The 14857-nt window shown below is 40.8% G+C and overlaps 1 protein-coding gene across 1 annotated transcript in view; it reads right to left on the minus strand.

The window, feature by feature from the left end:
• Nucleotides 1-1291: 1291 nt before the first annotated feature.
• The window catches only part of LOC124056411 (potassium voltage-gated channel subfamily B member 1-like), a 32877-nt gene continuing 19311 nt past the window's right edge, over nucleotides 1292-14857 (minus strand). The window contains exon 3 of the mRNA XM_046383819.1: nucleotides 1292-3661. Within this exon, the coding sequence (XP_046239775.1) occupies nucleotides 1808-3661 (1854 nt within the window). The 3' untranslated portion in view covers nucleotides 1292-1807. The remainder of the gene's footprint in view (nucleotides 3662-14857) is intronic.

Here is a 14857-nt window from a genome sequence, read left to right on the forward strand (position 1 = left end):
CGAATATGGCTCCCTGAAATACACCACATTTTGTTGTTTAGAAAAGGAATGCTCAATTTTCTAACATTTTGAGATACAACAGTAAAACTATCATCTGTATGAGTTACCAGAAAGAGTATTTCTTTGGTTCTTCACATTGCACAAAGGATAGAGGGACAGACATTCACAGGGACACAGTAACAAACGATACAAATTTATCTATAGACTACAGTCTATCATCTAATAAATGCAACTCCATCAAAATAATGCAGTACCTATACTGAAATGCAAAACTATGAGATCAGCTCTATATGTGTCTACGAGTCCATTCTTTTAGAAAATATTTTAAAAATATAAATTATGATTTAATATAAATTTGATTGTTTACCTTGTACAATAAATGTGTTTTCTTGCAATATTCTACTTTTGTATGCATGTACAATATTCACACTTCTACAAAACTGGAGGTTCAACATAGAAAATCTGTGTGATTTTCACTGCTGTCTCTCCAGCTTCTAGTGATGCTCATAAGCGCTGTCATTTTATACGACGTTCAAATTATTAGCTACAATAGGAATGAATGACTCGTCCAAAACACCTTTGAGAAAGCTTTGAAATAACAAAAGATGATTTTCTCCAGATTCACACTCCTGTTACACCAGTCTGAGGGACACACACACAGACATTTAAAAACAATCAAAATAAGTAAACAAACAAGAATGAAAAGGGTTTTTTTTCTGCGTTCATAATAAAGTAATTATCATGTTAAGGTGCTCTCTCTTGCCAGCAGTCAGAACATGAAGGACATGGATGGACGCAGCCTCACAGTGTTTCTCTGTGCAGTTAAAAAAAAAAAAAAAAAGTCAATGACCAAGACACTAAAGTCCTGTTGAAAAGAAACAGACTGAAACACTTGATTCTCCTCAAGTTCACACTTAAGACAAGAGACCAAGAATGTTACATTAAAATAAATATACTGTATGAAAGATAATCATTGCACATTCTTATAAGCGTATGTCCGGTCTGTGTGTCTCTGTCTCTCTTTCTCACTCATGAAAGCATAAAACATGGGTAACACATGAACTAAGGCCAGTTTTGAGGAAGGAAGTTGAGAGAAACATTTTTACACACTTCCCCAACACTCTGTTGCCTTTGTATTGTCAGAAATATACACTGTATAAGATAAGATAAGATAAGATGAACTTTATCGATCCCACAGTGGGGAAATTCACCATAAGTTAAAGAGAAATGTAAGTTCCCCCTTCACACCTCTATGTAGTTATTTGAAATATATTTGAAATATTCAGCTGAGTGTGTTTCCCCAGTTGCAGTGCCATGTCTCAATGCCCTCGGTGGTCTGCTACTGAATGGACAGCTTTTGCTATAGTGGCTTTAAAGTGGCATCCAGGGTCAGAAAAATATGTTTCTGCTCATAAAAAATGATAGCCCGTACTGTTACAACTAGGCTGTATTTGTTAGATGATATTCGGGGTTAAGACAAATGTATAAATAGTAAAAATTATCACACGGGCATTCCTTGCCATTTTCAACATCTCTCAGTTTAGAGTTCTCTGCTAAATAATCATATTCAGGAGGCCTTGGTAAGATAAAGGTTGACAGCAAAACTCAAAAATCTTTCCCAATGTTGACAACTATTGCATTTTCAAGGGAGAAACATTTTGCATTCTTCAAATGTTCCTGAAAATTGTTTAGTTTCTTTCATATTTCTGGGAAGTTCAGTTTTACATAGTTCACTGTGCTTCTTAAATCCCTCTGTGCTTCCTCCTCTACTGTATGTTTCCTCTGTGATCTCTCACTTATTGTGACTTTAAGCATTAGAGTGGCTCTTCTCTCCCTGAAGTGGCTGTAGTTCCTGAGCCACGTGGTTCTCCTGCCCGTCTAGTGGCAGTGAGCTGTTCCCCAGCTTCCTCTGCAGGCCCTCCGTGTGGTTGGACCCTTGCTGGAAACTGGAGTGATGGCCAAACTTTGGGCAGGCTTTTTCCAGGAGTCTCTGCGATGGGTTGGTGCCTGAACCGTCATGCAGATGCTCCTCCTCATCTGTATCAGCATCAATGAATTTACTGATGGATGCGTCATGGAATGTGAAGATGGCAGGTGGTAAATTCTCTGGGCTTTTGGTGGGTGTCCTGCTGCTGGCAGTAGTGTAGATGGACACCTCAGGGCTCTGGACTGACGAGCTGTCTGAGAGGGCCCCTGTCCCTGAATCTTCCCCACTTCTGAAGTTGACCTTGAGTGAGCGACTTCTTAGAGGGTTTTTGAAGCACAGACCCTTGGGGCTGTCGGAATATGGGCCAGGCTTGGTCCTTTGTCCTGTCAGTGGTGTAGTGGTGCCCTGGGATCCTTCATGCTCATTCTCTAAGGTGGGCTCCAGGGTGGGGTTGGTGCTGACCCTCCCCGGCATGTTGCTGACAGGGCTATGGGAAAAGCGAGAACTCTCAGGAAAGTCAGTCGCACAGCTGATGAAGCTGTCAATGCTGGACATGCTCCTCATGTCTGTGACTGCCTCTGCTGTGCTTGAGATAGTTTCAGGGGGGATGCTTCCCATCTCAAATTCACCTCTCTGCCTTACTGCTTTGGACGGCGGCCCTTTTTCCTTGCTGTTGAGGTTGGGTTGCGACTGAGTCTTGGCCATGTTGTTGTACATCTCCTCCAGTTTCTGTGCGCTGAGATGCTGAGGGCTGCTAGAGGGCTTGGCCTGCTCTTGGTAGCTTGGGTCGAGGGTCTTGGTGGGGCTACTGGGGCTCATTTCTAACTTGGGTGTGTGTAACCCTTTCACCTGACTTGGAGACACATGGTTATCGTGCACCTTCTCTTTCTTTCCATCAATATTTTCCACCATTACATCCATGAGCTCTACACTGCGGCCAAATACATCTTTAATGTTCATAGAGACAATGCTACCATTTCTCTTAGCCCTCTCCAGCGCCTCCCTTCTTTTGATGGCTTTCTCCTGCCTCTTTTGCTCTTTGTAGAACTCAGAGAAGTTATTCACAATGATAGGGATGGGCAGGGCTATCACCAGTACTCCAGCGATGCAGCACAAGCCTCCAACTATCTTTCCTAAAAGAGTTTTTGGGTATATATCTCCATATCCTACTGTTGTCATTGTAATGGTAGCCCACCAGAAAGAAGCTGGGATGCTTTTGAACTTGGTGTCCTCTTCATCCTTCTCTGCAAAGAAGACCAGACTCGAGAATATCATGATGCCCATGGCCAAGAAAAGGATCAGCAGACCCAGCTCATTATAACTCCTCCTAAGAGTGAAGCCCAGAGACTGAAGACCTGTAGAGTGACGAGCCAGCTTTAAAATACGCAAGATTCGCATAATCCGGAAAATCTGAACCACTCGACGAACGTTCTGAAATTGAAGCACACTCTTGTTGGACTCTGTCAGAAAGATTGTGACGTAGTAGGGCAGGATGGCCAGCAGGTCAATAATATTTAGGGGACCCTTAAAGAACTTCCATTTGTTAGGAGACGAGAGGAAGCGGAGCAGGTACTCCATAGTAAACCAGGCAATACACACAGCTTCCACATGAGCCAGTTGTGGGTTGTCTGAGGACTGGCCAAACTCATCCGTGTCCTGTAACTCTGGGAGGGTGTTCAGAGACAAGGCAATGGTAGACAGCACAATGAAGAGGATGGAGACAATTGCCAGGATCTGGAAAACACAGAAGAAAACAGCTAAAAATGTAGAAGAATACACATTAATGAGACAGTAATGTCAGTGAGTCCACCACTGAAATAAATCCAGACTGAAATCTCTCAACAGTTTTTGGAAGGATTATCACAAAATTTTGCACAGGCATCCCCAAAAGATGACTCCTCCTCTTACTGCATTTTAAAATTGAATCTGCATTTTTTATTTTTAAAATTATCCCATCTCTGGGGTTTACTCATCGCATATTAGGATGGCGTTTCCTCAGTTCCTGTTTTCCTCAGCACTTTTTTTTTGAGTGATTGATTGACTGACCAGCCTGTTAGCGTTATCATTGCAAGCATGTTAGCATGCAGATGCTAGCATTTGCCACAAAGCAGCACTGTGCAGTACAGTCCCACAGAGCTGCTTGCGCACCTCTGTAGACTATTACTGTTAAATCATCTGCTGTTCATAAAGTTCTGGAGTCACTGTAAAACAGCTGTCTTTATAAAGTTTGAGGGTGTTTTGGTCAGGTGACAAAGTAAATGTACTTCAGGTTAATGCATAATAGCAAAATATGGATGGCGTCAGACTAATTTCTTGTTCCTGTTTAATCTTTGTAGAAAGAGCTGCAAACGTTTGATCATCAGCACATCACTGCAATATTGTTGTCTAGACTGAAATGATTAAAAGACTTAAAGATTAAAAGACTGCCCTGAATGTGCAATAACTCTGAAACCATCTGTCAATAGTGTGTGTGAGGGTCCTTCACATTACCTTGAACCTGTAGTGTGCTCACAACAAACAAGACAAAGTAGATCCAGATATGCATCACAGATCGTAGATGCATTTGAAGGAGTCATATTCCCTCTTTACAATTTGCAGTGATGATTGTCAAAGGTTGAATGTGACCGTGGAGCTAGACTTAACAATCCCTGCCCCTGAACTACATGCTGAAAGTTAAAGCACTCCACCAAAGTGACTGCTTTAACAATGTCAGAGGAAAAGGTCAGTCCCGGGAGAAACTCCATTTCGACGTGTCAAACCGTTCCATTTGTGACACCGAATTGCTTCTCAGAAATGGCTAAAATATTCTTAACGGCATTTGCTTATGATATAACTGTAGTTCACGGCCCATTTAACTTTGTGGCTACTTTCTCCGAAGTATTCACAAAATGTCATGTCAGCGTTTCAAAAGAAATAGGGTCAGAGCTAATGTGATCTCTGGGGTGGATGCTTTTTCTTCTCTTCAAGTGTTGACATTACAGAGAGAGACAGTGAAGGAGGGAGACAAGAGAGCGAGATTGTATTGATACATTTTTTAAAACCCCTGCCACACTTCCATTTCTATTCAGTCTGCTACAACCCTTCAATGCCTGAGGCTAAAAGAAAACCACAATGTATTACTTGTCTTACACAACACACCATGTATGATCAGTGAGCCTGCCTGACAGACTACTGGAGACCTCAGAAGCACTGAGCCACCTACTAATGATATAATCTGCTGAGTACAATAGGGTTTGGTCATAGTGCAGAGGATTAAGAAGGCTGCACAGTTGTGAGTGTGTAGGTGTGCCACACCTATTATTCCTGTCCCAGAGTCAGTGTGAAATCCAACACAAGGTCACTGTGGAAGCTGTGTCCCAGGCCAGTGGTGAGCAGGATTATTCTCTGGCACCAATCAGCGGCCATTAGCTTCAATTAATCTTGACAGGTGACTGCTTGTACATCTACCTTGGCCTTTGAGGAGAGAGGGACTAAAAGCAGAGAAGCCCTGCTGGGGTGGATGTGAACAAGGGCAACAGAAAGTCTGGAGTAAAGGCATTTCAACTTCAGGAGAAGTTGAAAATGTTATAAGAGCTTTCCCTTACATAGCCTGCATCTGAGACCAGATCCCATGAGACCCAAGCGATGGATGAAAACTCTCAAATACGACACATTAGAGCCAGATTTCTTATTACTGATTCTTTGATTCTTCTTTTACTGATTCTATTCTTATTACTAGGATGTGATAGTGAGATAGGTTAAAACCCTGATGTTTGGAGAGGTCGAAAAAAAATGTATGTGCATTGATTTAACAGCAACATTTCAAAAGAAACAGATTGGAGCTGCGCTGACCGCCGTGCCTCAGTTCTAAAATGAACTGTCCAGTGGAAAGTGCACTCATCAGATCAAGACTAATCCAGCTTGATGCACTGACCAGGCCTAGAGGTTCCTAATGAATCACGCTGAATACAAAAGACACTGAGCCAAGATGTACTGTGTGTGAAGAACAACTGAGGCATGACCAGCTCCACCCCCCATCAAATTCTTTGTCTTACTCACCTTTTCCCCTGCCACCCAGGCAGTACGCCTACTGGGGTCAGCCAGAGAGGAGATTATAGGGATGCGATTTCACCACAGCGACACAGACAGAGTAGGAGAAAGAAGCATACTGAGAACACTCAGCACAGTGACAAACCTGTGACACAGAGGGGATGAGGCAAATGCAACTTGTGTTTTGCAGCAGAAATGTGTGAGTTTCCTTGGTTGGGCAATATAATGTGAATGTATGATTTGTGTTTGCAGGGTGAAACTGTTTCACAAATTAGGAAATTTGACATAACTGTCTTAATGTAGCTGCCAGACAGAGCAGAGCAGAAAGAGAAGAACAATTAAAGTGAGAATTCTCACAGTTTGTATCAAAGGCACTAAAATGCAATATGATGAAGATATTTTTCTATGCAGCAAGGACATATAGTGCATACAGATGCACTGTTAAACACGGTGAAGTGTAGCGTTGTTTTACCTCATTAGATCTTAATGACAAACACTGAGGTCATGGGAAGAGCCCATCCTGCTTCCCGTTTGCATAAATGGAAGACGAATCAGATTGAGACTGCTGCTACTTCTACACAACACACAAAACACAAACACAAAACCTCAGACACACACACACACACACACACACACACACACCAGTATAAACTCCATATTTATCTGCTCAGCAATTAGCCCGAAGCCTCCCTTCCCCACAGGCCAGGAGGCAGGAGACTGAATATTTAATATCCTCCTGAAGTGCAAGCTATCCTGTCCTGGAAAAGGTATGTGTGAGTGGGTGCTCACTGGGCCGTGACAGACTGCAGAGCTGGAGAGCTAGCCTAGTTTTCACAGGGTTAGTTCTGCTTCATTGCTTGATGAAAGGAGGGGTGGACAGGTAAGAAGAGTTTTTATAAACACATAGCAGGAGGTTCCTCAGAGGGTTAGGAGCTCAACAATCACCTGCTGTGTAGCCAGGCTGCGCTCGTTTTCCGTGAGTGAAAACAAAGCAATTGAAGATTTCAAAAGATTTTTTAACTTAAAACGATATAGTACAAAAACAGCGCTGTTCTGAGCTACCAAGCTGATGTCAAGTTGGTATGTTTACCATATTCAACATCTTAGTCTGGCATCTTGGCATGCTAACATTTGCTGATTAATACCTAACACAATATGATATGATATGATACACTACAATACGATAGACTTTATTGTCTCCTTAGGAAGATTTGCCTCTGACTCAATGACTGTGACCATAAACGTCTTGGCAGACACGGTAACAGTTACAAAACAACCAGCCAACAAGCAATACATCACCAGCTGTGCCATAGCAACAGTAAATTCCACAGCAGTATTGCATGAAAAGTCCATAAGGGTAATGGATATGTTGTTTAGTTTTGCAGTTGTTTAGGTATTAAGCAAAGTACATTTACAATTCATCCTCGTGAGGACATGAATGACTGTATCAAACTTTCATGGCAGTCCATACAGTAGGGGCTAGTTGTTTTCAGGCTTAAACAAAGACATGAACTAACAGATTTCTTTTCACATTTTTGTCAAAATATGGACCAGGCTCACCACAACTAGTTATCGTATATAAGATAAGATAAGATAAGATAAGATAAGATAAGATAAGATAAGATAAGATGAACTTTATTGATCCCGTGGGGAAATTCACTTGTCGTGGCAGCTCACAAGAACAGAAAAAGAGTGCAAAAAGCAAAAAGTGTGCAAAAACAGTTACAAAACAATATAAAGGTAAAATAAATTAACAATTTACAAAGTACAGCAAACATTGTACAATATGCAGCTATATACAAGTCCTCATAAGGACTTGTATATGGGATTAAATCCTCACTCTCAAAATAGCTCATAACAACTTTCCAGTGAGTGATCAGGATAAGTTCCGTGTTTTGCTTGATAAAATTAAAGTTCCTACCAAAATACAGTTAATGTTATGTCATCATTTTGCCATTAAGGTAGCTTAGAGTCAATGCAGATGTTGACATGCTGTCCAGTGTCAAAAAACCGAGCAGATAAATGTGGGGAGTTATGGTCAGGGTTTCTAATTATTCTTGAATCACAGAGGTTTAGACATTGAAATACTTTATGACAGAGAAGTCAGGGGAAACCAGAAGAGATAAGACAGAAGGGAGACAGCAGCCAGGACAAAGAGAGGCGAATCAGATAAAGACTGGAGGCGTTAAAGGAATGAAAGGAAACAGAAATACGAGACATACACGAGTGACATTTAGGTACGAGAGCAGGTGACACGATGAACAAAGTGACATTGTGTTTGCCAGAAGAAATCTTATCGTCTGGTATTTAGGGCTTTCCCTGGTGCCAGGCTGTGTGATATGTTGATTCACTTCTGGTCCGTCCTCATCGTAACTGGATTTGCCCTTTTCACCACATGAGCTGAATCAATGGAGGGATTATCTCACAACATGACTCCTTCACTTTATTTTCTGTGGGCATATTTAGTGCACGGTGGCATCTCTAATCCCCGTATTGTACTACTTCTTCTGTGATTTGCCGATAAATGTTTCCTGGTTCACATGTGACCTTCCTCCTACAGAGTCTGTTGTGGTTCAGGTGTAGTTCCCTCTGTGGATTACAGTCTCAGTGTTTTTGTTGTAAGCAAAACTTCAGTGGGAAAAAATGGATGGGATTACACTGCCAGTAAACAAAGTGAAGAATCCTCTCCTCAGCAGCGAAAATGGAAGAAGCCCTTTGCAGCAATAAACACTTCCTCCCCAGGGTGACAATCGCCTTCTTGGAAAGTTCCACAAAGGGACCACAGTGCAATAAAACTACTCTCACCTGCTGCCCTCTTATATAAACTAACCTCTGAACGCAGACTCCACCTTTTGTTTCCCCTTACATAGTTTGTTGTTGTTGTCAAAAAATGATGTAAAAAGACTAAAAGCAGTTAGTCCATCTCTCAGTGCTTTTTGGACAACAATGGATGTCTGCGGCACAAAAAACAAGGTATATCAGACTTCTGCTACACCATATAATACTTGGTAGCAGGACTAGTTTTTTGCTGGGTTGAGTCAATATATGAGATTCATTGTCAAAGAGAAAATTACAGAATGTCACCAGATTTAAAGTCCACACTATCATATATACCGTATTGGGTTGATCCTACTCATTTTTTATATCTGCACTCTTCCATCAAATAGAAATATTCTGCCTTGTACATCACTTTGTAGATATTTCCCCAAAGTTGAGCCTGGTATATTTAGTATACAGTAAGTTTTGAATCTCCACCATAAATGGAAACAAAGTTGTGTGCTTTTGAACAACATTTGGCTGCAAAGCATAATTTTGTAATGACTGACCCACCTGCAGCCTTAGATAGACAGATAGATAGATGATTTAATTCATCCCCGAGGGGAAATTAGGTTGTCAATCCATCAACAAGCCATCTGCTTGTTGATGGATTTAAGTCTCCTAAACCTGCTGTTCTTATAGATATCGATGTTACTCGTCAAAAATGATGGTATGAGAGTCTGAACACTTTTGATGACGGTTTCCTGCAAGGTTATTATGGAGCGAGCAGAAGGACATAAACCTCGGAGGAGCACCAGCTGTCGTTCGCTTATGCTTCTTTTACACAGTGTATATATTTTTTAAATACTGTAAACTTTATTACAGTTTATTGTGCCACTGTGGCTTGAGTAATAAGTGATTAACTTAAATCCAGTTTTAGTTTTGTAAATCATCATGTTTAGCTTTTTTTTTCTTTCTTTTCTTTTTTTTTTTTACAGATATTATCAAAATGAAAAAGCTTTGATAATTGTAATTGTAGAAAAATGTTAATTATAGAACAAAAAACGAAAAAACAAAACAGGTCTCTTAGCTACAATTACTTAATATCACAATCTGGTTGAAAAGCAATGAACAGTTTGTAATTACACAAGTGCCCCCAGTCTAACTTTCCCATCTGTTTCCAAAGCAGATAGGCAATGACATTAAGCATCTCCCAAACTGACAAGTCCTCCTGTGTCCCGCACAGATGTGCCCTCCGCCTCATTTGCCTTGTTTCACCTTGCCTGGCAACCTTCTCTGTCCCACCTTTGAGCCTATAGCAGGGAGCCTGTGCCTATCCTGCACCATGTGCTGACGGGGAGTCAGGGAGATGGATTACAGCGCTTGCGGCTACACACAGGATGTGTCCTTTCAGAAGTGTGAAGGTGGTGCTAAAATGATGAGGCACACAGATGCAGGACATTGTGTGTGCAGTGATGTATGATATGAGTCTTTTATTTGGCATTTGCACAAAATGACTTTAATGTTTGTGTTAAGTTAGGTAATAAATATAATAAAAGTTTCTGAAATGAATAATATAAACGTGTATGCAAAATTGAAAGCCTTTTCACTGCAGTCAGGCTCTTCGCTGGGTGCTGCCAGGGGACCACTGAGGCCTCTGGATTTTGGATGTGTTTTTTTAAAAAATTTTTTTTGGTGTGTGAATGACAGAGAAAAGGTGAGGGGATGAGAAAAGGAACACAGGTGTGTGAAAAAGGGCAAAATTGAAGAGTGACAGAGTGAGAAAGTAAGATGTGAGGTTGCTCCCCTGTGGCTTAAGTACAAACCAGAGTGTGTCTCTCTCCTCAGATAAAACATCTGCGGTTTGCCACCGGCCTTTCACCTGGGACACAATAACTTGACTCAGAACATCTGGAACACCTGTGTTATCAGGTGTACACTGGGGTGAAGAAGAGTACATGCTGAGATTAAAAAAAAAGAAAAAAAAGGAAACACGTCCCCCCCCCCCCGTGTGTGTGAGATCATTAAAACATATTTTGATAAATTTAATAGCAAAACTATCATGTTTGCTGTGCTGGGCTGCTGCAGATCTCCCCCCTCACTCCAAGTGAGTCATTTTATGAGGGATATAAATCAGTTTAGGCATGAAATGAAAAACTGATCCAAGATTATTAAGTGATAAAATATGAGACAGGAGTTTCTCTACTGGCAAAACAAAAGAGGCTCACAGACACCAGTCATGATATATTGATTTCAAAAATATAAATTATTCTCTGAACCCCAGAAATCCAGCTGCATCCTGCTGCTGTCATTATCTGTAATATGGGCGTTAGGGCCTTTCTGCAGTGGAGTTGTGTTTTCATATATGCAAATCTACTACTGTGAAATATGCCAAAAAATGCCAAGAAATAGTAAAGTAATAAAAATAAAGTAATAGTATAAAGTATTTTGCAATCATTACCACTTTCCTGTAGATTATCAAATGCAGTAATGTTTATTTTCTCTATAGTTGTATGTCATACATACAGTGTGTATGTCAATATTAGGTAAATAATTCATACTCATTTTATTTTTGTTAATTTTTGTGTCAATTCTCAGTGAAATATCTTTAAAAAAAAAACCCCTGAAATATTCTGGTGTCAAATGAATTTGAGTTTGCAAATGTTGCCTCAAAACCCGGAAAGATGGATTATTCAATCAGAGTTTATTCAGATTTTGCCAGGGTATAATATCACATTTAAACCTTTATAAATTATACTTTTATTATTATACTAACATTGCAGTGTATGTTTTGTCAGCAATTTCTGCATTTTGTTGTGGACATGAATGTTGTGAAGTTACTTTGGTTTCGTACTGCTTGCAGTATTGTTTGAAAATGTGTACACACTCTTCTGGGTCAGGCTTGTATGAAATTGTGGTATTTTGTAAGAATCCTTTCAAACTGTATATTGCAACATTAACTTTTAATAAATGACATTACAAGTGAATATATACTTGTGAGTATTTAGTGATGCATTTGGATTCTATCAGTGTATTAAATGAGCTGAACCTTTAATGACCCCCCCCTGCACTCTCTGCTCAGTCTAAGAGACGAGCTGGTCTTTCTCAGCAAGTGCCTGTCTGTCTGTATAAGCCTGCTGTGGGACTCTGTAGTGGGCTGAGGTTTTGAGCAGAAAACACACACACACACGCACACACACACACACACACACACACACACACACACACACACACACAGCCTTACTAATGGAATATGTATAGTATCTCTGATCCTGAGATGTACAACCCTGATATACAGTGGGTGTTTTTGTGTGGGCCTGAAATATAGCACACTGGCAAGACTCATGGCTCACAGCACAATCACATCTCCACTCAGCGAAGACAACATCACACCCAGCTGAAAATGACAAGTACTCAAAATCTGGCTTTGTTCTTGATACTTGTTTTTTGCAGGCTGGAGCTCCAGCTGTCTCTTGTTGCTATGGTCTTTGCTCATTTTGAAACTGGCAGCAGTGTTAGCAGGCAAACAAAAAAAAAGAAGAAGAAGAAGAAAAGATGAGAATATACAATGCTGAATCACCACCGACTCTGTGAAAATGGACCATTTGGAGGCAAAGTTGTTGTTTCTTTTTCATCTTACTGTGGCCATCTACATTACACAAGAGGATCAACATGTCAATCAGTCAAGTCAAGTTTAATTGCAATTAGAGCAAGTAATCAACATCAGGAGACAGACAAGGCCAGCACTGAACATAAGACACTGCTAGCTTTAATGCAGATTACGACCAGGATGCAAACAGAGATCAGGAGATTACATCAGACAAAGAAGTTCATGACCTCTGTCAGAGAAAGTGATTTCTATGAAGGATAGCAAATGATTGAGTCACTTCCAGTGAAAGCTCTGCAAGTCCAGTAACATTAGACCAAATGTCGTTACACCCTTCTGATGAAGTGGAACATCTTCTTCCTGTCGTCAAGCTCTGCTATTTACTTGCTCACAGTCTCCATGGCTACAAAGTGCAAAGCCTCACAACATGATCCAGGCCTGAAGCTCGATACGAGCCCATGCCAAGCAGTGGACACAGAGGCCCGATAAGATGCCTTTACTGATCTGGTGTCTGCTGACAGATAAGCAACGTTCACTAATTTTCCCGTATCCGGTGACCTGCCTCTGTGGCGCAGCGGCCCTTTTCGGTGTTTATCATAAAGAGCAGATGTCACTGGGTTCCTGTGACATGATTGGGTGTCAACACTGAGTGGAGAGAGTTACCTGGGCTGCTTACTGTGAACACTACCTGAAAGAGGAGAGGCCTGGTCGCTGCTTAATCCTATATGATGCCATATCAGCTCCACACTACTGTTTCAGTGCTATACATGTGATGACATTCAGGACAGATGAGTCTGATGCCCGGGTGCGGTATGGTGCAGGTATGCAGTATGGGGAGATAGTTTGACAATTTAGGAGCTACGCTAATTTGCTCTCTTAACAAAAAATTGACTTGAATAGCTTAGTATAAAACAAAAGCAGCAAGCGTGACTCTGTATAAAAGAAAAACAAAACAAAACATTGAGCTCAAATAAACACAAGTAAAGAGAGCGCTAGGAAACATCTCTGTTGGTTGAGCTCAATTATTTTCTTTTCGTGCTCTCTTCTGTCCAAAAAGGACAGAATAGACTGTGACATACTTAAATCCCTCAAATGGTTCAGCCAGTTGCATGCAAAGATATAATTTGTTAATTCGTGAGCTTTAGCTGCTGGTATTTATGCCAAGCTAACAGGCTCATATTTAACAAACCGACATGAGAGTGGTATCCCTTAAAGTCAGGATTAATTTTTTTTATTTGCATAAAATGTATTGATGTTACTGTATTTATGTTTATTATATAAAGCTTGTTCTTCTTTATGCAACTAAAATCCATCTTATTTGCAGCTGAAAACCAGCTAATTTGATTGCATATGAATTAATGTAAGAAATAGCTGTCAATTAGCATCCCTTAACTGATGATCTATTTAGTATGAACTTATCACATTAAGTGATAGTGACTTAGTCATTTTTTAAGGATGAGCAACAGGAATTCATGATACATCCTGCAGTAACTATCATCATGAGTCAGGCATTAGTTAAGTATGATTTTTACGCTCATCATAAAGTGTTACCAATCTACTCATTTAACTCTGAGCAAGAAAGCACCAAAATGTCAAGCTAATCCTTCAACATGATGCTGACTACTGTGCCATCTGTCCTTTGATGAATTGTCATTTGAGAGCTGAACTTACATCAGTTGATGAAAGTTGTGTTGAGCCCCACTCCAGCAGCAGTCTCCAAGGTATTTCTTCAGCTTTTCTGACAATGCCATCACTGCAGCTGACAAACTCTGGCTTGTCACATCTCACCTCTCGGTATGTATCCCCATGTACCTGTGAGATTGCTAATGCATCAAAACTAAAATTATCTTAACTGATACCAGTGTGTCAGGCCCACCTCTGAGTGTACCCATGACAACAGCTGCAATTATAGAAGGCGCTGAGACAATCTCCTTCTGTATCATCTCCTTTAAGCTCACTGTGACATTACGTCTTGCTTAGTGCGTGTCGATCATATGCTTCCTCTGTCTTTGCAGGAAGATATCTCTGTTTAACTGATGGATGATCGCAAATGGTTAGTTGTAACGCCAGATGGCACATGCCCTGAGCTCCACTCAGCGCTGTCAGCTTCGTAGAGAAATCTGTGACGAGGAAGACCGGAATGCACAAAGACTGAAATGGTCCACAGTCCCCTTTCAAAGGAACTTTAGAAAGGCTTAATCTCCAAACTAGACATAAGAGCATGGCAGATCCACAACTTTCAGTTGTTCTTTTACGTACTCAATCCCATGCTGAATACCCAACTTAGTTAGGCAAATCAGATCTAAGAATATGACTCATACACTAACAAAGACGCAAGTGTAACACGAAACCATCTATTTTTCATTCTGTAGAAGTGAAACACCTGCTGTGTACCAGAGTCTCCGCTTTAATGATTCAGTAGGAGTGGAAGGGCAGACCAAGGAACTTCCTGCCTGACCACTGACAACTAGAGATCTGTGTGTGTGTGTGTGTGTGTGTGTCTATCTGCAGTACAGTATGTCTCCTACATCAGTGTC

This window comes from Scatophagus argus, chromosome 3 (assembly GCF_020382885.2).
Source record: "Scatophagus argus isolate fScaArg1 chromosome 3, fScaArg1.pri, whole genome shotgun sequence".
NCBI lineage: Eukaryota > Metazoa > Chordata > Actinopteri > Scatophagidae > Scatophagus > Scatophagus argus.